The sequence below is a fragment of the Anser cygnoides genome, chromosome 2, assembly GCF_040182565.1.
Source record: "Anser cygnoides isolate HZ-2024a breed goose chromosome 2, Taihu_goose_T2T_genome, whole genome shotgun sequence".
In the NCBI taxonomy this organism is placed as follows: domain Eukaryota; kingdom Metazoa; phylum Chordata; class Aves; order Anseriformes; family Anatidae; genus Anser; species Anser cygnoides.
The window spans coordinates 74,500,848-74,522,937 of NC_089874.1; the positions used below are offsets into that span (position 1 = coordinate 74,500,848).

A 22,090-nucleotide genomic window follows, 5' to 3' on the forward strand; every position below is an offset into this window, starting at 1 on the left:
AAAATACTTTTCAGAAAGTTATTAACAATTAAAATTGGAACAAGCAGTAACAAATTTAGAAAAAATGCAAATATCAAAATCATTCATGTTCTGTTTTAATTACAGAGAAAGTAGACTGTGTTTTAAATCCCAGATTCACTGTAAGAAAATATGTTATATATCCAGAATATTAAAAATGATATACCTACTTGTCAGTGATTCTCCTCCAGAGCTGTGCACCTGCAATTGTGAGAATGTAAGATGACACACAATGCACTAAAACAGAAATCACATATAGGTTTTTCTCTTCTTTATTCATAAGCAATGTGCAGATTTAGGACAAAATGAATACGGAATTCTCTCTAACATTTAAAACTAAACAAAACTAACAGTTCTCAGAAAAAGTCTTTTATGTAAACTTCACATACTAGCTTAAAACATTAATGAAAAAAATACTGTATTGTGTTGCTATATTTTCATGTGGAAGGAGAAGACAACCAACATAACTTTTGCTTTACAGCTACAAACTGGCAACCAGTTTCTACACTCCTTATGACTCTGTAATAGTCTTGCCATCTAGTGGCTGGCTGGAAGTGTGAAGTAGCCCTACAGAAGTGTTATCCTGGGAAGAATTTATTCTGCTGTTTGGAGTGACACCAATTGTCACTACAAGATTTCTATTCTTAGGTTCAAAAACCTAACTGTTCATGAACTTTGTGTACAATACCACTGAAGGCAATACATTTAACTGTAGTAAAATAATGATTCCGTAATCATAAAGCTGGGGAACAGAGGGCTGGGGAACAGACAAAAGAGAAACAAAGAAGAGATGGTAGCTTGGTCAACAGTGGTACATCTTGGATTTGCTCAATACAAAAATATTAGTCAGTAATTACAGCTAAGATTTACTTGTGTAAATCACCACCTTCCAACTGGTGAGGTATTCAACATTAGAGGTTATTTATACAATACAGAGTCTAAAAATCAAATCATGCTAAGCTTTTTAAATTGGCCTCTAAGTCTGCATCACTCAAGCAGGAAACAATGGTAATGGAGACTCCGCAGAAGGCAGTGACAATGAAATGTGTTTCAAAAACGTTGTGAATAACTGCTGTAACTTAGCAGGAAAGAATAGGCTGTGGAGGTCAAAAATGAAATGCTAGCAATGTTGCAGAGGAATACTGTGATTCTCTGACACTTATTTCCTGCTTTCCTTTGCATTTTTTCAAACACTGCACCTTATTCAGCGTCAAAGAAAAAGCAAAATAAGCCACTTCAGAAAATCTTCCTAGCAACAAGAAATATACATTGATGAACAACCTTTTGCCAGAGAATTTTCAAGATGGTAATGAAGTACAAGACAAAAAAAAGTTAAAACAAATACAACAACATAAAAAACCACCAATAAATCCCTTTTTAATTTGGTAGTATTTAGATAAGACTGTATACACTGGAAACGCAACACTCCAAAAACTAGAAAAAATACTGTTTCACTTATTTCAACTGTGAGAAAGATAGGTTATTTCACAATCCATTATAAAGTTGACCAATTTATATTAGATCTCCACAACTGTCCAACAGTGATCTAATTAGAGTAATGTCAGAAGAAGTAGGAACTTTCAGGAAAACTTTGTATTTTAGATAATGGATTTGGAGACCTTGTAGTTAAAATACAAGAATGACTGTTCATTGAAACTGATTATACTCATGCTGAAACAAATCTCATAACGTCCTGTCTCTAAAATATAGTAGAACAATCTACAATGATCTATTACCAATTGCAGTAATGTCATTTCACTCAGAAATTAGCTAATATTTTTGCAATAATCCTTGTATCATAATATTAAAGAGGATTTAGTAAAGGAGTTGTGGGTGTTTAAGCAAGGAACTCTAACAGTATACTGACCTACCTTTTATCCTGGATAAGACCAAATCCTTTATTATCTGAAGAACTAGCACTCCAAGTATTATGAGTGAAGTCAGATGATACACTCTCCAAGGCGTCAGAGCAACAAACCTAGAATGTTAAGAAATAAACACTTGTAAACTTATTGGAAGTATACGTATAATGACAGCTGTTATTAGTATAGAAAATAAAGAGAAAAAATAGACTGATACTACATTAGTTGAATTTAGTTTGTCCCCACAATGTCTTCACAGAAAGCAAACAATGAGAGTTCCAAGCATGACAGTCTCCTTCATTCATAGAATGTTGTTCACACTTTTATCAAAGCACAGAGGAAGTATACAAGCCTGAATATTTTCGTTATTGCATAAGAAGCATTACTATTTAAATCATTTAAGGTTTTAGTAAAAATAATTGTCTTGACACAACAACTTTCTTTTTTATTCACATATAAAGGTTAAACATTTCCTTGTATTTTCTACAGGATATCAGTTCACATCAGATTTTTATACGAATGATTCTTTCAAATGCAAAGATGAGGTAAAACTGTACAATTCAAGGCACAATACTCAAACTTCATATTGAGCTTCTGTGCTTTTGTTCTTCATTACAAAAAAAACTACAATATGTCTAGTCAAGTCAAACAGCCCTGGACTCACAATGTATGATTTATCATCTCATGCACTACTGACTTTACTGTCCAGGTGTGTCCAGATTAGCACTTCTATCTAACCTTCAATTAAATAAAATAAGTATTTTAATCGTTTGTTTCGAGCACTTTAAGTCAAAGATCTGATTACAAATAATGAGTGCGTTACGATCATTTTCAAGGTAAGAGCAAAAAAGTAACTTCAAAACAAATAAATAACTGAAGTTGAGGATAGTCAAAAACAAGAAGTTGTCACTGTGCAGGGCAGTGGATCAAATAAGAATACCAACAGAAACAAAATCATACAAAGTGGAGAGGTTTTCAAGAAACTGATTTGTAAACAGGGCATTTGGCCACCCACCCACCTAGTTGCTGCAGCAGTTTTCCTACAGAAGAGAGGGGAAAGGAAATGTAAAGAAGCAAGTATAGGCACTGGAGGAAGCCAAGTAACACCCTTTGAGCACACCAGGATTTTTACAAAGAAAATTGCCTTCTAGGTGTTTCTACCACAAAAAGCATATCCAGCAGTTGTGAAAAACTGCTCAAGTATTCCTTGAAATTCTAAGAAAATATGATTGCATCAAAGAAAATCTCTATGCCGCTAATTTTCACACTTAATACAATTCACAGAAACTCAAAGCCCCATCACCCTGACCAGACCAGGATATGTCTTCCAATACAAACAGATAACTTATTCTGAAAGTCTTTTTTTTTTTTTTGAAGGGTTTCTACATCTATACAAAGTATGAATTATTATTCTATGGGGACAAAAAAAAAAAGAAAATGTTTTCTCAATTCAGTACCTCTACAATTTCAGCCAGCTCAAGAAAACCAAGAGATGCTTACAGAAAAGATGTTGAAAAAAGTTTTTCAAAACTGCCCAAGCATAGCTCTCATTAAATCAAATAATAATCTTCAACATTAAACATCCTTGATTTTGTTTAAGGGTGAAGTTCAACTGCACTGAAGACTCCATCTAACCTATTTTTTTCACTTGCTAACAAGTGAAAAAAGTGAAGGGGTGGAGATATGACACCGTGGAGAAAAGTAAACTAAAGAATTTAAATGTGATTTCTAAATGCCTAAAGTTTGTAACAAATGCAGTCCTTTAAGCTGCATGGCCTTAACACCATGACTATTCTACAGGTTCTTCATGGTGCTTGTACATTAAGGTTTCCTAGGATCAAACAGTATGTTCTGACTTAATTATTAACACTGGGCCATCCTCTGTGGGTAAAAGAAATAAATCAATACTAAGTTTTTGCATGTTTTCACATATGCATAAATACACACAGTTTACTAGTTCTTAAAGTAAGATGAGATGTTTACTATCTTTCAAATGAATATATAGAGTGTTTGACCTACTTTACAGTCACAACTAATCCATACTCATAGTTTCACTGCAATCACAGCTGTTACCTGCTGTTAAAAACAGTTGTACTAATGTGGACGAGGATTAGCAAAAAAGGATTAGCAAGGTAGCATGCTGTCTGAAAGACGCTTCCAAGTCATTTCATTCTACATTCTTGATACTGCTGTTTTTCTGCTCCACAGCTTTTGGGGAAAAAGAAACAACAATGTAATCTATTTGGAGCAGCTAATGTAGTAGCTGAGCAAAGGCTCTTCACTTACTTGGAAAGCTTTGAATTGTTCTGACTGGACTTCCAGTGCCTTAGCGTTATTAGTTGTCACAATCCCCCCTCCATTGTTTCATTAATTTAGACCACAGTGTTTGCAAGAAAGGCTCTGTCTTGGAAATTCATTCACAGCCACCGTGTCAGCCCCCAGGTGCTCTACCAATATGGATTAGAAAAACTGCAAACCTTACATCAGACAACTCTGACATATATCCTCAAATCCATTACCAGTCAATAGCTGACAATGTCCTCCCTAGTTTTTTTGGTAGGTATCTACCTTCAGCTTATCAAAATGTTAGTCCAACATGCTGGGATATGAAAACCACGTATTATGCTAATGGTGTAGGGATTCAAAATTCTTGAAGGAATTATCAACATGATGCATAGCAACCAGATCAACAAGAAGTTTCAGTCGTACTTTTGCTTGTTATTAGGAATTAGGTTTGGGGTTCCCCCTTTCCCCCCCCACCCTCTCTTTTTTTTTTTTTAAATTAGAATCTACTATTATATTTCTAAAACACAAGCATTCCTGACAAAACTGGAAGGCTCCAGAATGATATCACCACATATTGAACAAAAATATTTGTTTAGTAAAACAACAGCTATACTTAGATACTTATACTACTTATACTTAAGAAGCTTTTATGCTTTTTTTAAAGATCAGTAAACAAAACAGGCTGAAGTTCAAGTTGTTTAATTTCTTCTACCGAAGAAACGTGCTGCTACAAGTGGTGTGGAAAATAACCATTTCCAGAGACAAAGATTTGTTCCCCCGTAAAATTCTGCAGTATTTTGATAGAGATAGCTTTTTCAGAAAGCAAAGGCTAAAACAATGCATAGAATTATGCACTTTACACAATGACTTCAGCGGTTAACAGGGTAGCCTGCATATCAGTGTGGCAAGGGACTGCTGCCGGCAGCGTGGGACTTCATAAAACCAGCTGTGAGGTGCCACGGGACTCAGGCCCTCGCACTGGCTGAAAAAGGCATCCCCAAGACATGAGAGGCCTTCACTCTGACAAAGCTCCAGAGGCAGGAAACAGCCACCTGGTTTGGGGGCTGCAAGAAATACCTCAAGCCTCTCCCCTGGGCGGATGGCAACAGTGATCTCACCTGGAGATGGTCGCTGGGCGGCATACAGAGCAGCCAAATGAAAGACCTACTGGAGGCAGTACGCAGGGGCAGACCATCGGGGAAGTATGATCTCCAGAATTTGATTGGGTAAGCACCTGAGCAACTTGATCTAACTGGACCTACTTTGGGCAGGTTGGACTAGCTGACCTCCTGTTGTCCTTCCAACCCACATCCTTGTATGACTCTACAAACAGGTGATTTACATGGTATCTGCAGAGATCTTGCAGAGGCACCAACTCAAATCCAGCATTGCAAAGCAGGAAGGCCAAGCAGACCTTGAGCGGTGGATGGAGATTCCCACAATGTGAGAGGCTGGAAGCCTGGGACTTCTGGCAGCAGAGGAAAGGTTCCTTCTCTGCCCTTTGAGCTGAACTTGCAGAATCAGTACCATACCATGCTGTAATAGCCAATACAGGGAAGACACCTGCATTAAAGGAGGCCTCAAAACCAGCTGGGCCTGAAGACAGTGCTAAGACCAAGAGGAAGCAGAAACTGTTAAGGGGTTAAAGATTATCTTCTGCAGGGAATGGAAGCAGACAGCTGCTGAAAAAACACTGTCATGAGAGGCTCACTGCTCGTCAATGGCCTGGATTTGAGGTCTTGCAGAAAAACTGCAAAGGCTTATCTGACTTGACTACTATTTGTTGTTGTTGCACGCATGCATGTGGGCACAACTGGTACTGTCAAGGAATAGCAGGAAAGAACAAAGAAGGACTGCAAACCTCTAGAGATGAACGTGAAGGATATGGGAACTCAGGTGTTATTCCCATCAGTTCTGTAGGTTAAAAAGTTGCCCTTTGTCTGATCAAGCTTTTGTTTATTACTAACACTAAACTGGGAATGGGGATGGGGGGGTGGGAGGTTGGCTGAGCACACTAGAGGCAACAACTGAAAGAAAATGAAATTGATGAAAATCAAAGGCAAAGTCCTGCACCTGGTACAGACCAACCCCCTGCATCTGACTGGCTGAGGGGATACTCCTTGGAAAAGGACATGCAGGTCCTGGGTGACAGTAGGTTTAGCATGAGTAAATTGTGTGGGCTGGCAGTGATGAAAGCTAACAGTGTATCAGGCTGCATGGGCAGGAGTTCATGCACAGCATAGGTGGTGAGCAATTCCCCTTCACAGAGCAGTCATGAAATTACATCTAGAATACTTTGCTTGGTTTTGGGTCTCCCAAAACATGAAAGACATCAGTGATCATGAGCAAATTTAGCAGACAACCACCAAGATGGAGTTGGAGGTGAGGGAGGGGAGGAGCTGGAGCACTTGCATTGTGTGAAAAAACTGAGGAACCTGGTCTTGCTCAGTCTGGAAAAAGGTGGCTTTGCAGGGGGAATGTAATAGCAGCTTTCCAGTATAGCAGCTTTTCCACCGCAAAGTCATTTTCTTAAACACCACAGTGCAACTTCTCTCTGAAAGTATGACTGCTCCTGCTCTTACAGGGAACTGCCCAACACTGTTTCAGAAAAGCCCATAGTGATGGTATGTAGAAAAGGAAAAAACATGGCTGTAACTCTTTCCTGGTTGCAACTCTTTCTCACTTGGAGCTGAATGTAGATCCTTCTTCCGTGCCTACTGCTGGAGTGATCAGCACCAATCCTGCTGCAACAAATTCTGGTGCCCAGTGCAAGCAAGAGGACTGGGGGAAGGGGAGTAGCAGCAGGTGTTTTTCAAACACAGCATGAAACGCAGTTCCTGAAGAACACTGCTGAAACACACTGCAAAGGCAGCGTCAGAAGGCTTGAGCACTTTCTGATCGGTGGCTAGGTCACTTCGATTGCCCTCTCGTGAAATCAAGAAGCAATATAAGCTAAATTCAACTGCATTTTTTTAAGTTAATTTAACACTTTGAATGATATTTCCTATTGAAGAAAAAAATCCCAAGTTTGCAAAAATTCACATTAAACATGTAAATTTACAACTTCTACATTAACTGCTCTTAGATGTAAATTATTTTCATATTAAGCATCTGTGTTCTGGAAATACTAAAATGCAGTATCTATAAATATTAAAATCCAAACACTCAAATATTCAACGCATTTAAAATCCAAAACTCTAATTCAGTATTTTTCCTGTTGTTCCTTTAGCACATTTAGGTCTGAGATGAAGTATTTCCTGATCAGGAATTATGGCGCAAAAATCCTTTCCCCATTGCTGCACAAAAAGCATAGATACCCACTTATGGTAGAAAAAGTTATGCTTGCTGTTTTCGCAAAATATCCAGTTTGTATTTGCTCTTATTATATGTATGTGGTATTTAACTTTTAATCTGCAAGTCAGAAAGATACCACAAAAGGCTGTGGTATAGCAGGTTCCCTGCTGCAGAGAGGGAAACATACCACATGTAACAAAATACATTTGTGTATATAATGTCAAGAATTTTAGAATGAACAAAGTCTTTATAAATTCTAACAACCCTCTTCACCCCTACAAAAAGCATAAGTTGTTGAAAAAATTATTTCAAGAAAACACTACAAATATTTACTCCACAACTCCCATTTTGCAAAGAAATCACAGCATATTAATCCAAATTTACAATATCCACACTGCCACTTCTGGTGTCTGGCAGCTTGAAGATAAATAGCTGTGTGTCTGTTTAGCCAAAAACATGCAGATTACTGTAATGGACTGTTTCTTAAAATATGTACATTAAAAAGTTTAAAAATACTTCTCATTTAGTGGAAAAAAGTAAAAGCCTCTGTAGAGATATAAATTAGGAAGAAACACCTTTTTCTCTTTAAGTTTTCTGTAAGAATGACTACTCAAGAAAGTAGATATCTAAGACTTTAATAAAATATTACAACAGGAATAGAATGAAGAACTGGAAAGTAGCTGATTCGTGACTTATAAGCTAACCCAAATGTTTTCCACAGGATAGTGCCAAAAGACTAAAAATTCTACCATTAAATAAATAAAAATCAGTCAAAACAAAACAACGACAACAATAAACAGAAGTGGCATGACTACTATTCTAAAACTTGCCACATTCCCTTTAATTATTTCTTTGTTAAAGACAATTCAGTAATCAACCTTTTGTTCAAGAAGTTTATTTGCCAGGTTTTATTCAACAGATTAGTATTGTATTTGTTCAGCCAGAAAGCACAAATCAAATCAAAGAACCTGAATAGCTCTTCTCTAGAAAACCTAGAATATTAGGAATAAAGATTTGGGAATAATAAGATAACTTATCATAAGAAATAAACTGCTACAAACTCTAACTGTTACAACTTTGACAGACACATGTGGAAGGGATGGTTCTCTCAGAGGTTTGTGAACAGGTTGCAGTACCAAAGGCAAAGGCTGCTGAACACTTCTAAAGAATTATATGATTATTACCTAAAGGTTAGTAACACACAGGATAAAAATTCAAATTGCATATTCTCTCTACCCCAACTAGAAGAAACAACATTTTTAACTTATAAATACGTACAAATAAAAATGAAAATAGTATTCTTCTCTAAGCAAAAAATACCAAGAAAAAAAAAAAACGCACTTTAAAATGCTTTCCATTTAATTGCCAAAGATAAACCTGCTTATAAGTGGTAAATTTTGGAAGCATATCGGTGATTTGGGAAATACGAACAAGTTAATAATAAAGTGTCTCACTGCAAAATTATCTCACACTCTTAGCAGGAAAACCTCTTGGGAAAAGCAAGTTAGAATTGTGTTTGAACATTTGTAGCTTGCAGATCAGATTTTCTCTAACCAATTGCATTCAGATAGGCATTTGAAATAAAAAGATTAAGAAGGTGGAAATTTAAGCGACCTAAACACCATACCTTCTGAGTCTATCAGGACATCAAATGCTACTGCCACTTCAGCGAAAATGGGCTATTTCCGTCAGTTAAAATTATTTTGAATTAAACACAAAATCAAAGAGCCTGGCTTCCTTTATTTTTGTTGAAACATGTCCAGATCACCTTAATTAACCTATACTCTGGGAAAGCACTGAAGAAATCTTAATCCCATTTTGTCATACAGTAGCAGCAGTTTGATGTTAACACAATCCACCTCTACCACGCTGCCCTAAGTGTCCTTTTCGTTAATGCTCTCATTAGTCCTATAACGTCTACCAAGGAGCATAACATATCCCCCTATAACTTCCATTGTTCTCAAAATTCTATGTATTATTTGGAAAGTCTCATTATTTTCAGTTAATACACACAAAAATATATTTGTCTCTCAGAACAACTGTGCTAGACACAGAATTTATTAGTTTCATCAGGCTAGAACAAACCCAAGCCATGTTACAATTCTGCTATTCTGCTTTGTTTGGGATTTCCATCTTCTGGAAAGTCCTCATCCTGTATTTGAACCTAAATTGTTCAGTAAAGCTTGCTTTCCCTCAGTTCCTCAATTATCCTATCCAATTTCTTTTCTGATTGATTCTGTTTTCTTCTGAGTGGTTGAAAAAAATGCTGTGAACTGCCCAGCTTTTTACGTAATGCAGCTTGGCTCGTAAACAATGTCAATTTTCATTCTTGTAAACTAATCTCTCAGCCAAAGCTTTGCAAACTGTCACTAATAAACTGTTCAGTTAATGGCTTTATTTTTTTTCCTTAACTAAATTTAATTAATTTAGCTTTCTGTTCCACTCTACCTCCAAAACCCTCAAAAGTTAATAATGTGTGTTGAAAAAATAAACATAAGCTTATAACTGGTTGAGTGAAAACAAGTAGTCCCTAAAACTAAATCATGACTTGTATTGCCATCGAAATTTTAACTTTACTTCTGAAAGTATGGGAAGCTTCTGGGAAAGTGTAAGACTGAGAGGAAAAGGGATTCTGAAACAGTTGAATTACTGTGTAAGCTGATTAAAGCAATAGGGCGTAAGCCACTGCTACTTGCAATTTCAATAACCGGACTCATCAAAAATCCAGAGCTGTTTAAGTGAAATTAAAAGCCAAATTTAGATAGCCAACAGAGTCAATACAGAGTCTCTGTGAATTTCCTGCTAATGGCAGCTGGTGGCTGTTGGTAATGAGTGGTTTGGATGGAAAAAAGCCACGGGATCCTTTTACACCTACTAAGCGAGTCATCATTAAAGACAGCACCACACAAACTGCTGGGGAAAACAGCCACTAACCTCACAACCCGCAGGCAGTACTGCTACACCAACTGAAAAACACCAAGGATCACCACATCAGCCTTCTAGGAACAACATCACTAGTATAAGGAGACCACCTACAACAGACAAAACCAAGAAAATAGTATTTTGTAAGCAGTGAAATTCCTAAGGCTCAAAATGCCCTGATGCCTGAGATGTCCTGTTGCTGAGGGCTACCTTCTGAGCAGTACCTATGCTCAATTTTGAGAATAGGCAGAAGTTTACAATCACCTTTCTCAGACACTTAAAATGGAACATCATAACATTGCTATACCAAACACAGCGTTATGAATAGCTAGAAACTGGCCTATCCAGGAGCCCTTTTTTTTAAAAAAAAATTCTTATAACAAAGAATAGAAATCCAGGTGTTGCATATACCATGTATACACACTGCTATAAACATGCTGAAACCTTGCTTTATAGGAAAGTTATCCATCAAGATGTGGTACTGACACTACAGTTTGTGTGCAAACACCTGAAAGAAATGTTTAGCCCAGCACTATTTTCCTGCTTTAAAAGGATAAATTAAGGAATGAAAAAAATGTTGAGATCTCTCCATGGTAAAACATTATTGTTGCCAAGCAGGGATTTCAAGTAAGAAAAACTTTAATAGCAAGTCTTAAAGAAAATTGGATAGTTATTAAAAAAACAAACCAGACAACAACAACAACAGAACAAACCTGTGAACTCTGAATGTGTTTTGGTTACTAATACTTAAATAGCAATTAGATTTTATACCTGGAACAACTTTACTAGCAGTCTTTATCTGAAGCAATACACATGGCTACTTAAGATATAAGAAATACTGCTTCTTCTTTTGATTAATTTATTCTTCCATAAAATCAAAACATCCATTAGGTCTACGACCAAACTCCCCAAAATTTGAGTATGGATGGCAAAAGACACTATTTTAATGGCACAATCTGGCCAGCTTCTCTGTCTTTAAACCAAGGAACGATAGTTGTCTTTTAGAGTCAATCAGTTAGTTGGTTCATCCAGTACAAAATCATCTAACGTTGTTAACGAGAGACCTGCAGTAACATACAATTTGTATATCCGAAAGTGTATAAAAATCCTCAAAGAAAAGTTGGATTTGGGCCAGCAATGAGAACAGCAAACAGGATAAAGCAATACAATGCAATAAATCTTTCCACAAGGAGACAGAGATCTACTAGATCCTAGCCTTTTTACTGTCACTGTTCCCAAGAAACCCTAAAGAAATCTGTGATTTGAGCAATCAGTGGATATACACAACTGATGCATCTAAGGATGGACTTGCAGAAATTAAGGTATAATGTTAAAAATGCACAAACCATCTACAAACTACAAAAGACATATGACAATATAGGATTACTAAAAATAAATCTGCCCCCTGGATCTCATAAAAAAATATTTGACAGACAGAGAATAAAAATGAAATTATTTTATCCACCAGCAACCCCTCCCATACACACAAAAAAAGGTAATAATTAAGCTAGGATAGTAGATTAAAATCTAAGATTGACTCTTAATACTTAACTTTCAATCTTAGGTGTGATTTTAGATATCCGTTGCCTAACACCTGGAATGCCTAGACTCAGCTTCTGGCACCAGCAGTTTGCCTGCACATGGGAAGAAGCACTCCTTTTTTTTCTGTACTATATGTATAAAATAAGAAAAATGCCACATTCTCTTTTCCTATTTTTTCTTTCATTTTTTTTATGTGGCATTTTGACTTCAGTCCATGAACTATCTACAGCAGAAACAATCCAAATCACACATCAGATAATTAGATGCTAAATAATACATATTTAACCCTTGTTCATTTTAAACATCTTCCATTGAGGGCATTTGCAGGGGAGTTTAAAGCTGTTCACAGTGAATAAATAATGGTGTGATAAGTGATGGCTGCTTTTTCAGTCATCAGATTTGTTTCTACTTTTATTGTCAGCCTTGTTTCTTTTTCTTTTTTTTTTTTACACAACGTTAGTTCACTAAATATACCAGTATATATCAAAGCTGAATTTTATTATAAATATTTGATATTTATTTATTCTTAAAAATATTAAAAGTAAAGTATATTGCACTAGCTTTTGCTAGGTTAGAAGTGCAGTCTTTTACATTAGGAATTTCCAGGGAAACTAAAAAATGTTAGAATACAGTAATGCCCAGTCCAAGAACGTCCTGAAGTCATGCTCAAAACCAAGTTGCTTTAAGCCTTTTTAAACAGCCCATGATTATTTATTTGCAATGTTCAAAAATGAAGGAATTTTGGAAAACAGAATGAAATTAAGTTAGTTAGTTTAAATTAAATTTCTTGCAACCACAAGCAAGTTATTTCAGTAGAAAACAATGAAAATGCTTTCATACAGTACCACGGTTTAAAGATTTTTCATGGGAAAGAGGTTACATTCGAATATATTAAAAAAAGATCTTGTGGCAAGACATCATACAAATAGTTAACCCTCAGCAGCTCATACTGTAAGGGGTTTTGAATGATGTACATAGGTTCAAGAACTAATCTAATGGAGGGGAAGCATTGCCCTACCAAAACCAAAAGGGTGGGAGGAAGGAACTATGACTGCTCTTCTGACATTTGGAAAGCAGCACAAGTGAACTTCACCTCCCCGTCCTTCCTCTCCTGCCAGTACTGCTGCTGATCCAGAAGCAGCCCTCTGTCCTTCTGGCCATTCTCGTTTCTCAGCTTTGCGGAACAGAGAGATGAGAGGCCCTGCATACCAGGAGCGAGACGCCCGTGCACAAGGACAGGGATGCTTCCAGGCACAGGGCATGGGCGCGTGTGGCAGTAACTGAGGGGCCCTTCTTCGGCCTCGAGGCCTGGAAGTGCAAAGCCCTGTGAAGAGAGGCTGAGTCATGGCAAACCCAGACGGCCAGCTGCATCTCCAGAGAGGAGCGCAGAAGCAGCAACCACACTGCACTGCAAATCCGTGATGCCAACACCAAAGCAGGGAAACGCGAGGCTAGCTTTAAGCTAGTGTCTCATTTTCTAAGTGTTTGATTTCACAGGTTTGCTAACAGGACCATTCCTGATGTCCTTTGGTCTCAAACCAAAGAGTTTTACCAGCCAAAACGTTACTGCAGTCTTCCCTGATTTGTTCCCACCGTTCAGATCCCGTGGCACCAGGACAGAGAGCTTCCTGGTGAGCAACGACAATGCCAGCAAAACAAAAGCAGTCCTTGTGCTGACTTTTTTTTCATTCTGACTCATTTTGACAGTAAAAAAAGTAGAGTGAGCTACACATTTTGGTAAAATAACATCAAATACTGGCCACTTAGCAAGCTGCCAGCGGGACTACCACAGGAGATTTTCTGTACATGTTATATGCTACATGCATTATACGCTTTGCTTATGATCAAAGTCACACAAAAGAATGGCAAACAGGTTGCCCAGTAGCTATTATTCCTTGAGATACAGAAGTGAACAAATCCTGTCAAACACTGGCTCTGGTAAAATCAAGAACAATCTCAAAGAAACATAAAGCATTATGACCCTTCCACACTGCTGAAAAAGCAGATGAACTCTGAAATTGGAAGAGCAGAACCATGTAACTTTCCCAGTGAAAAGACTTACCACGGATACTTAACAGCAAGACTGATAATAAAAGGCAACTTAAATTAGACATCACGTGTGCTGCTCCTGGGATTAAAGAGGATAAAATGTTTTCAAAAATATTTGCAGAGAGATTTTCATGTGCAACACAAAGCTTCAGAAAGTTCTCTTTCCATAACTTGGATCGCGTGTTTAAACATCACGCTGTTAGAGTTACAGAGAACTAAGTGGAGTTTGCAATTAGTCCACCTCTTTGGTTGTTTGCCTCTCATTCATTTGAGAGGAAATGGGGCAGTTTTAACCACAGGAGAGGAAACACAATTCAGTCTCAAAGTCTCTACTGTAATATTAGATGGAGTCCTGATACACAGACTGCTCCATGTGAACAAGTGGGCACACAGCAACATTTTAGATGAGAAAATCGAAGGCATCGCCAGCACCTACGATCGGGGGAAAGTTCTGAAGAAATTTCACAATGAAAGGCAAGTGGTCTGCTACAGGCACGAACAGAAGACTTGTTGCAAACACAACAACGAAGCCACCCCTAATGCAACCTGAGTAAAAAAGTTTAGCCAAGAAAGAGAACAGGTGCCCTACAGTAACGTTCACAGAACCGCAGAACGGCTGGAAGGGACCTTGCAGATCACCCGACGCCTGCTGCCCGCACTGCACAAAGGCTCCCCGAACAAGGCCACCACCCATGCCGGGCCGCCAGCCCCTGGGGAAGAGCCCACGCAGCGACGCGCGGCCCCACCGCCCGAGCACAGCCGCCTCACGCACCAGAAGAGCAGGTTGGCGCAGATGAAGCCGCCCAGGCTGCGCAGGGGCCTCTCCCAGCTGAGGGCCGCCGCGATGCAGCAGCCCAGCGCCAGCCCCGTCTCGCCCAGCAGCGCCGCCCCGGCCCCGCCCGGCACCTCGGCAGCCGCCGCCGCCTGCCGCCGAGCCTCCGGCCGCTCCTGCCCGCCGTCGCTCTCCCCGCCCGCCTCCGGCTGTCGGCGCTCCCCGCTCGCCATGGCTGGGCGGCAGCGGCCGGGCTGCGGCTGCCACGGGACGGCACCGGCGGCAGGGAGGCACGGACGGAGGGAGGCGGGGCCGGGGCGCGGCCGTTACCCCCCGCCAACCGCCGCCAACGGCCGCCAGTGACGTCACCGCAGGCACGGGAGGTGGCAGCAGGTGGAGCGAGGCGCGCGCGTGCGCGTGGCAGGTGCATGGGGATGGGGAGGGGGCGGCGCGTGCGCGGGGCGCCGTTAGGGACGGTTGGTTGGGAGGCCGTTAGCGTGGGGGGGGTACACACGACCGTTAGTGGGTGGGGGCTGTCTGTGAGGGTTTGGCGGAGTGCCAGGGGGCAGGCGGGCTTCCCCTGTAACCATGAGCACGGGGACGGGCAACGAGGTCCTGGGAAGGAGTGGCAGCAAGGGTGGAGAGGTGCTTTGCTGGTTTGCTTCAGTCCTGTGCTGGTGGATGAAGCTTTGTCGTGAAAAGAACTTGGTCATGACAGGATGCACTGCCTGGGTTGGCAGAGGGGCAGCTGTCCACTATGTGAGCGAGCTCCTACTTAGTTGCTGAGCTCTGTGGTACCGCTTGAGCATCTGACTCCTTTCTAGAGTATGTGCAGTGATTGCCTACGGATGCCGATTGCCTGTTTTGGGGAGCAGAAGTAGAGGGAATTTTATCAAGTCCATGGGAGTAAAAATAGGGTCCTATGGCAAAGAGGAAGAGATAGAGAAAGGAGCACAAATAGAGGAGCCTCTAATTAGTAATTAACTAATTATCTTTTTTTATTATTTTTTTTTCCAGGCCATTTTAGGATGGTTTTTTGTGTGTTCTAGTGAATGCTGCCCGTAACACTGCTAAACCTTCCTCAGCTCAGCCAGTGGTGGCTAGCTTTCCCTTGCCAGCATTGAGTTATTTTGGTCATGTGGGCTGTCCTATTCAGGATTTAAGTCTAGCGAGCTCCAAACAGCCATTAGATAAGGTTGGAAGGCAGTCAGGTGTTCTTACACACTGTTAAAGTGAGCATGGGATGGTTAGCCACAGGAAGCACACTCTGCTTAAAATGTTTGAATTTGGATTTAACCAACATTAGGTCTTAGTTTGTACTGAATTTGTGAAATGTTGATAGTGGCTTGACAAACCTGTGGCCCCAAGGATTACAGCCATGGCAGATTTTAGGTAATTCGCTCTTTCCAATAGTTCATGTTTTTAAAAATGTTTTTCAGAAACATTTGAGTATGATCGTGTACCTCTGCATTTGCTCTGTATAGTGTAATCCCTTTGATTCAGACTGTCACAGGACCTGCAGAATCTCCCCCTCCCCAGAAAAGGGGGGTGATGAGGGGTTGTTTCAGAGGGCAGCATAGACTATGGGTGTGGGAACTGTTTCAGATTTCGATTAAACTTGCTTCCGTTCTGTGTTACAGGCCTCTGCTTTTCTGACCTATACCATAAAGCATATGAATGGAAATTAGTGGAAAGCTTTTCCAGAATAGTTTTTGTAATTTAGCTAATGGAAAAAATGCTTCACGTATTGGCAGGTGACAGCTTTTCTTTTTCACTGTAGATAGTTATTGGGCTGGATTTATGACTGAATTTACTGAAAGCACTCTGGTATAAACAGTGTGAGAGAAGAGATGGATTGTTCATTCGTGACCATTGGAAGTTTAAATGTTAAATGTAATAGTGTGTATGTTCCCTGCCTTTGATCTGTCTGTAATTTAATGTTTTGTCTGCCAGGGTTTGAAAGGTTTGTGTGCTGTTTGTGCTGGGAAAATCTAGGACTAGTACCCCGTGAACAGTTACATGTATGAGCTGTAATGTGCAGAATGAGATTAGAGAGTGCAGTTCTGGTGTCAGGGACTGCAATGTAAATGATTGATGAAGCCTGTGGAGAAAGCTTCCTAAACGGCTGTGTCAAAGGAGTTTACAGCTATCAAAGCATTCTAATGCTTCTGAAATACATTTTAAAATTCTGATGTCAGCATAGAGTAACGTTGTTAACATCAGTATTTCAGCTCAAAATGTTATGATTGAAACAACAATGAAAGTATCTTCAGTGGAAAATGCATAACTCAATAATAGTAGACAAACTTACCAAGTTTTTTTTTTTTTTAATTTGGAGGTTGGTTCCCAAATTTGCTTTTGTGCAGGACAATGGATTGCTCTGAATGCTGACCTATGAGGAGCTGCTTTTGGAACTGATGTATTAAAAATGATTATTTTGTGGGGAAAAAATATATACGGAGTAATTTTCCTTCATTTTTCACCAATTAGAAAGTAACTGAATAAAAAAAAATCGTGGTTTTATTAGGACTGTTAGAATTCACACATTCAACCAATCCGATACATTCAAAGCTTTTATGACCATCTTTTTAATTGCTTGGGTAATGGCTCTTCATTGTACAAAGTGTCGCTATATTGTCAAATCTCACATCTGGTAGAAGATTTTATGTGCAACTGAGGAGTATTTCTGGTCTGGTGGCTGGGCCAGAAGGCTGTTTCCAGTCTAAAATGCTGAATACGACCACCAAATAATTCCAACGGTTTGTCACATACAATTATATTAATGATTTTAAAACCAATGAAAAGTTGAATTAGGTTGAGGACAAAAGGAAGAGAAATGTATTTAATTAAAGAACATTTATTAAATAGTGAAAGTATATTAAGCATGCAATTTGACAAAAAAAAAAGTTCATGTTTGCCTCTAGAGATCTCTCTCTGTTGTTTGGATTAAGGTGTGGATTCTGTTTTTCTTCATACTGCACTTCATTGATATTACCTGTTTTTGTTTTTTTTGTGTGTGTGGTAATACAAAAATCTACTAGATGTGATTTTAAGCTGTTAAATCTTCAACACTAAAGCAGATATTGAGTGTTGTAACTAAGAAGTCTGAAGATCTTTTCTGCTTCTCAGAATAACCTTCATGCAACAGGAAAAGGAGGACTGAGGGTGGAATACGAATTTCAGTGTGTTTTTCATTATCAGCTACAGATCTCCATAGTTTCTGAAACTGCACCTAAAATACTGTTTAAGGTAGCTTAAAAATGACTCAAAAATCTCTGTCCTATATTTTCTGGTTTGTTTCTTTTTAATAGTTTGTTTAAGTTAAGATTTATTAGGTTGGGCACTTCTCAGAAGTGGAGACAATAAAAGCCGAAGAACTAGACTACAGAAGAACTGAGCAAGTATATATATAATGCTTTGTTTATCTCTTCAATTCTCTCCCAGCCCCCAACTGTTTTCTGGTCAGAAAATTTCTTGAGCCCAGTATGGCTTGCTTATTTAGTAATTCCCTACTGGGTTTCTCTTCCAAATGCTCCTAGAGTAGCTCCTTGAATTCATGTTCTTAGACACAACGGCGTCCTTTATCAAGGAGTTACACAGGTCTGCTGCCTGCTGTGTAGATTCACCCCACACCCCTTTTTTAGAAACAAAAAACAAAAACGAAAACTTGTTTTCTGTCTGTTTTATTTCATCACAGGACCACAGAATAAGTTAGTTTGGAAGGAACGTCTGGAAGACATTTGGTCTGCATTCTTACTAAACGGTTACGTCAGGTCACTCCTTGTCATGCCCAGATTAGTTCTGAATGTCTCTGAGGACTGGAGATACTACAGCATGCTCTGGGCTGCCTGTTCCAGTGTTTGGCCACCTTCATTGTGAAGAATATTTTCTTCACAAACAAGAATTTCCTATTCAAAACTTTTCATGCTGCAATTTTTGTTCTTTACCTCTTCTTTACTTGCTGTGCATCCTCCAAGAGGAGGAGGACTGCTCTGTCCCATAACCATACACTACGTGCTTAGCATGTAGATCATAGAACCATAGAATGGTTTGGGTTGGGAGAGACCTTAAAGATCATCATCTAGATCCCCATTAACCTTCTGTCCTCCAGAGTGAACAAGCCCAGCTCTCTCAGTCCCTCATTCTACATCACATGCTGACCTTCTATGGGCCCTCTGGGCTCCTTACAGGATGTCAGCGTGTCTTGTTTTGGTAGCCTGAAACTGAACATAGTGTTCCACATGTGGTCTCACACATGGTAGAAAGAGGGGAAGAATCACTTCCCTTGTCCTGTTAATGACCCGTAGTTAGTGCACGATTATGGACTCTGTATCCAGTCATCACCATGCCACTTCCTAACTTGCCTCTGTTTTGAGGCTGAAGAGTCATGTTTTAGTCATTCTTCATGCAGTAGCAGTTCCAAGGCTGTGATCATCCTTGTTGCCCGTTTCTGAAAATTTTTCAGTTCTAGCATATCCTTCTTGTGCAGTTCTAGTCACATCATCACTGCATTCAAAGTGGTGTGTTGTAGGGTCACGGATTTAGATAGTTTCGTAGCACTGCTCTATGGTATGCTGATGTGCCTTTGGTAATAATTTCTAACATCTGATTTTATTTTTTAAAACTGGTTCCAAATACTGAGTCAATATTTTCCAGGAACTACTACACTGTCACTATTTTGTCCCTTAGTGATAACAATCAGTTCAGAACTTATTGTTGTGCAGTTGGATCTGGGATTGGGTTTTCCCCCCCACCTCCCCTGCCTCTGCAGAACCCCTGCAGAACTTCAGTGGTGGTCTCCTCTCTATGGTGAGAGTGGACCATTTCCTCTTATTGTCTGTTCCCTATCTTACAGCCAACTATTCTTCCACATCAGAACTTCACTTCTTTTTTGGTTTCATAGCTTTCCTAAAAGCCTTAGGCGATGAGTTTTGCCTTTTGGAAATCCACATGAAAGTTTTCCCTCATGCACAGGTCATTAAAGCCATCAAAGAACTCCAATACAGAGCTTTATTGTACAGTCTGTGCTGCCTCTCCCCAGTAGATTATATTTCTCCAGGTGTCCACTAGTTATGTTGTTTATTTTAATAATTATATTTTAATATTCCCTAATTAACATTGAAAGCCTTTAGTTCCCTGAATCACTTGAACTCCTGGTGTCATACATGATATACATAGCATGCACCTTTCTTTAATTCTGTTTCTGCTTGAAGCTTCATGCATGCTTTTGTGGACTTTCTCAGTGTTTACTAACCTCTGATATCTTTTATAGTTGTGGATTAAGAGTAGAATAACTTCCCAATTAATAACAGCCAAAGAGCTTTTCTCCTTTTATGCACACCGTCTTAGCCTTTCAGCCTCCAAAAGGTCTCTACTCTGTTGTGGAGCATTGTTGAAACTACATTCCAAACTGTTTCTTTTATTTGGCTTGAGTATGTCATAATGTTAAGCAGAAAATGTTAAAATTTGTTAAAATGTACCATACAGTTAACATCTGTGTTGCACCTTTTAAAGTACTTTACTTAGAAGTTTGTGTATCTGTTAAGAGTGGTAGGCACTAACTGTCCTACTCCACCTTCATCCCCTGCCCAGTGTTTTAAATACACAGCATTCACTTAAGTATTCCGGGTCTTGGGGTTCAGTAGAGGTGTATTTTGGTTGTTGTAACTAACTAATAGCTAAAGGAAATGCAGGGAAATTCAGAGACATAATTGCTAGTCTGAGAGAACATCAATCACCTTCCAGAAATGCTTTTAGAGACTGCCCTCTGCTGTTTCTCTCAACCCTCAGCTTTGCTTCTTGCTTTTTTTTTTTCTTCGTGAAGTAAAAATATTTTTAAGTTTTGTGTGTCAAATGCAGCATAGTATATCTTGTCCCAAATTATATTCTACAAGAAGAACTTCAGTCACTAAAGTTGTTTGGTACTGTATGAAGACTGTATGTTGCTTTTTCTTACTGTCTCCTTATTTTTACTTCTCACATGATCTAATAAATTTGTGATTAACTTTCCTTATCAAAAAAAGGACAATTTATGGGAGAACATAATTAAAATACAAACCCTAACACATTGTTATCAGCAGGATTATGGTGTTTAGAATGTTTGTGCTGCCTCTGCTAGCTTTTTAAAGTTACACTAATCTGGAAAAGAGAGCACTGGCTAGGAATGAAGAGCTCCTCACTCCAGTATTCCCGTTGTCCTGCTGCATGAGAGGGGGAAGATTGTATTTCCTCCTTGTGTCTTCTTGACCTGTTTTTTGTCTTTTCTGTTTGATTGAAGTCTTTACAGATTGAAGTCTTTACTGGCCTCATAATGTGTGTTTGCACAGTGCCAAGCGTAATAAGCAGGGTGCAATCTTGAACAGATTTCCCAGGTACTTTCCCAATATAAATAACAAAAAACATGAGAACTTATAATTTACAAGTCAAAGCTGTGGTTGATTTCTAAAACAAATCTTAAGAAAAGTCTGTGCTTGCAAAAGCTTGTAGGTGGCCTTAAAATGAAATGCTTGGTTGTCTGAGGTTATGAGACTGCTTAGGGGATACATAATTATGCTGGATTGTAGTAGACAATGTTAGTTGATAGGATGAAGTGAAAACTTGGTTCTTTTAACAACATGTCTGCGTAGATGTATATTTATGGGAAGAAACCCATTAATATGCATAGCATGCTAAGCAAAATAGAAGTTTCCCAATTCAGACTTTTCAAAAATACTCATGTTACACTGGAATGTTTCTGTTGGGCAGCTGGAATTCATGTGACCTATTGGCCTTGTAAGTTAAAACTACCAGGTGGTACAAGATGAAAAAAAAAAAAAAGACAATGTTATGATATGAATGTTGATGCCGCTTCTCATCCACAAATGTTAGTATTTGGTAGTTTTTTTTTCTCGCCACTAGGTTATGCTGCTTCATAATGCTGGTGAACTTGAAGCTCTAACAGTAGAATCCAATAGTGAAGTAATATATGGAAGAATCATGCTTATTGTTCAATTTTAGTTTTTCCTATAATAGAGATGTTGGTCGGGATGCTCTGATAGCCCTGCAAGAGGTACTCCATTTTGCATGGTTAATACGTGTGAAAGCAATAGTCAGTGTTCCTTTCTCAAATGCAGTGTTCTCTGAATCTGCGTTTTACAGAATTGAGCTAGTGTTAACGGTGTACATTTCAACATTTTGAGTTGTTGATGTGGCATTAGATGGTTGCTTGGATAATACAAACTGATCAACTTTAAGTTAGAAAGGAAGTATCTTTGATATAATTGTCTAGGACCTGAGACAAAGGAATTTCTGAAAGAAAATGCATGTTCACAGACTCAGCAGCTATGGTCAAAGCCCATTAAGAAAC

The 22,090-nt window shown here is 39.1% G+C and overlaps 1 protein-coding gene and 1 long non-coding RNA gene across 15 annotated transcripts in view; one reads left to right on the forward strand and one right to left on the reverse strand.

The window, feature by feature from the left end:
* Positions 1-14,978, reverse strand: part of RETREG1 (reticulophagy regulator 1) — a 65,227-nt gene extending 50,249 nt beyond the window's left edge. The window contains exons 1-3 of the mRNA XM_048072129.2: positions 14,746-14,978; positions 1,890-1,996; positions 189-219 (exon numbers count right to left, since the gene is read on the reverse strand). Coding sequence (XP_047928086.2) covers positions 189-219; positions 1,890-1,996; positions 14,746-14,978 — 371 coding nt within the window. The remainder of the gene's footprint in view (positions 1-188; positions 220-1,889; positions 1,997-14,745) is intronic.
* Positions 14,979-15,064: 86 nt separating this feature from the next.
* The window catches only part of LOC106034868 (uncharacterized), a 52,658-nt gene continuing 45,632 nt past the window's right edge, over positions 15,065-22,090 (forward strand). For 8 of the 14 annotated variants that reach the window (XR_010829454.1, XR_007166253.2, XR_007166246.2 and 5 more), the window contains exon 1: positions 15,065-15,169. This is a non-coding gene — a long non-coding RNA (uncharacterized lncRNA). The other 6 variants (XR_007166256.2, XR_007166255.2, XR_007166248.2 and 3 more) reach the window with 5 other exon arrangements.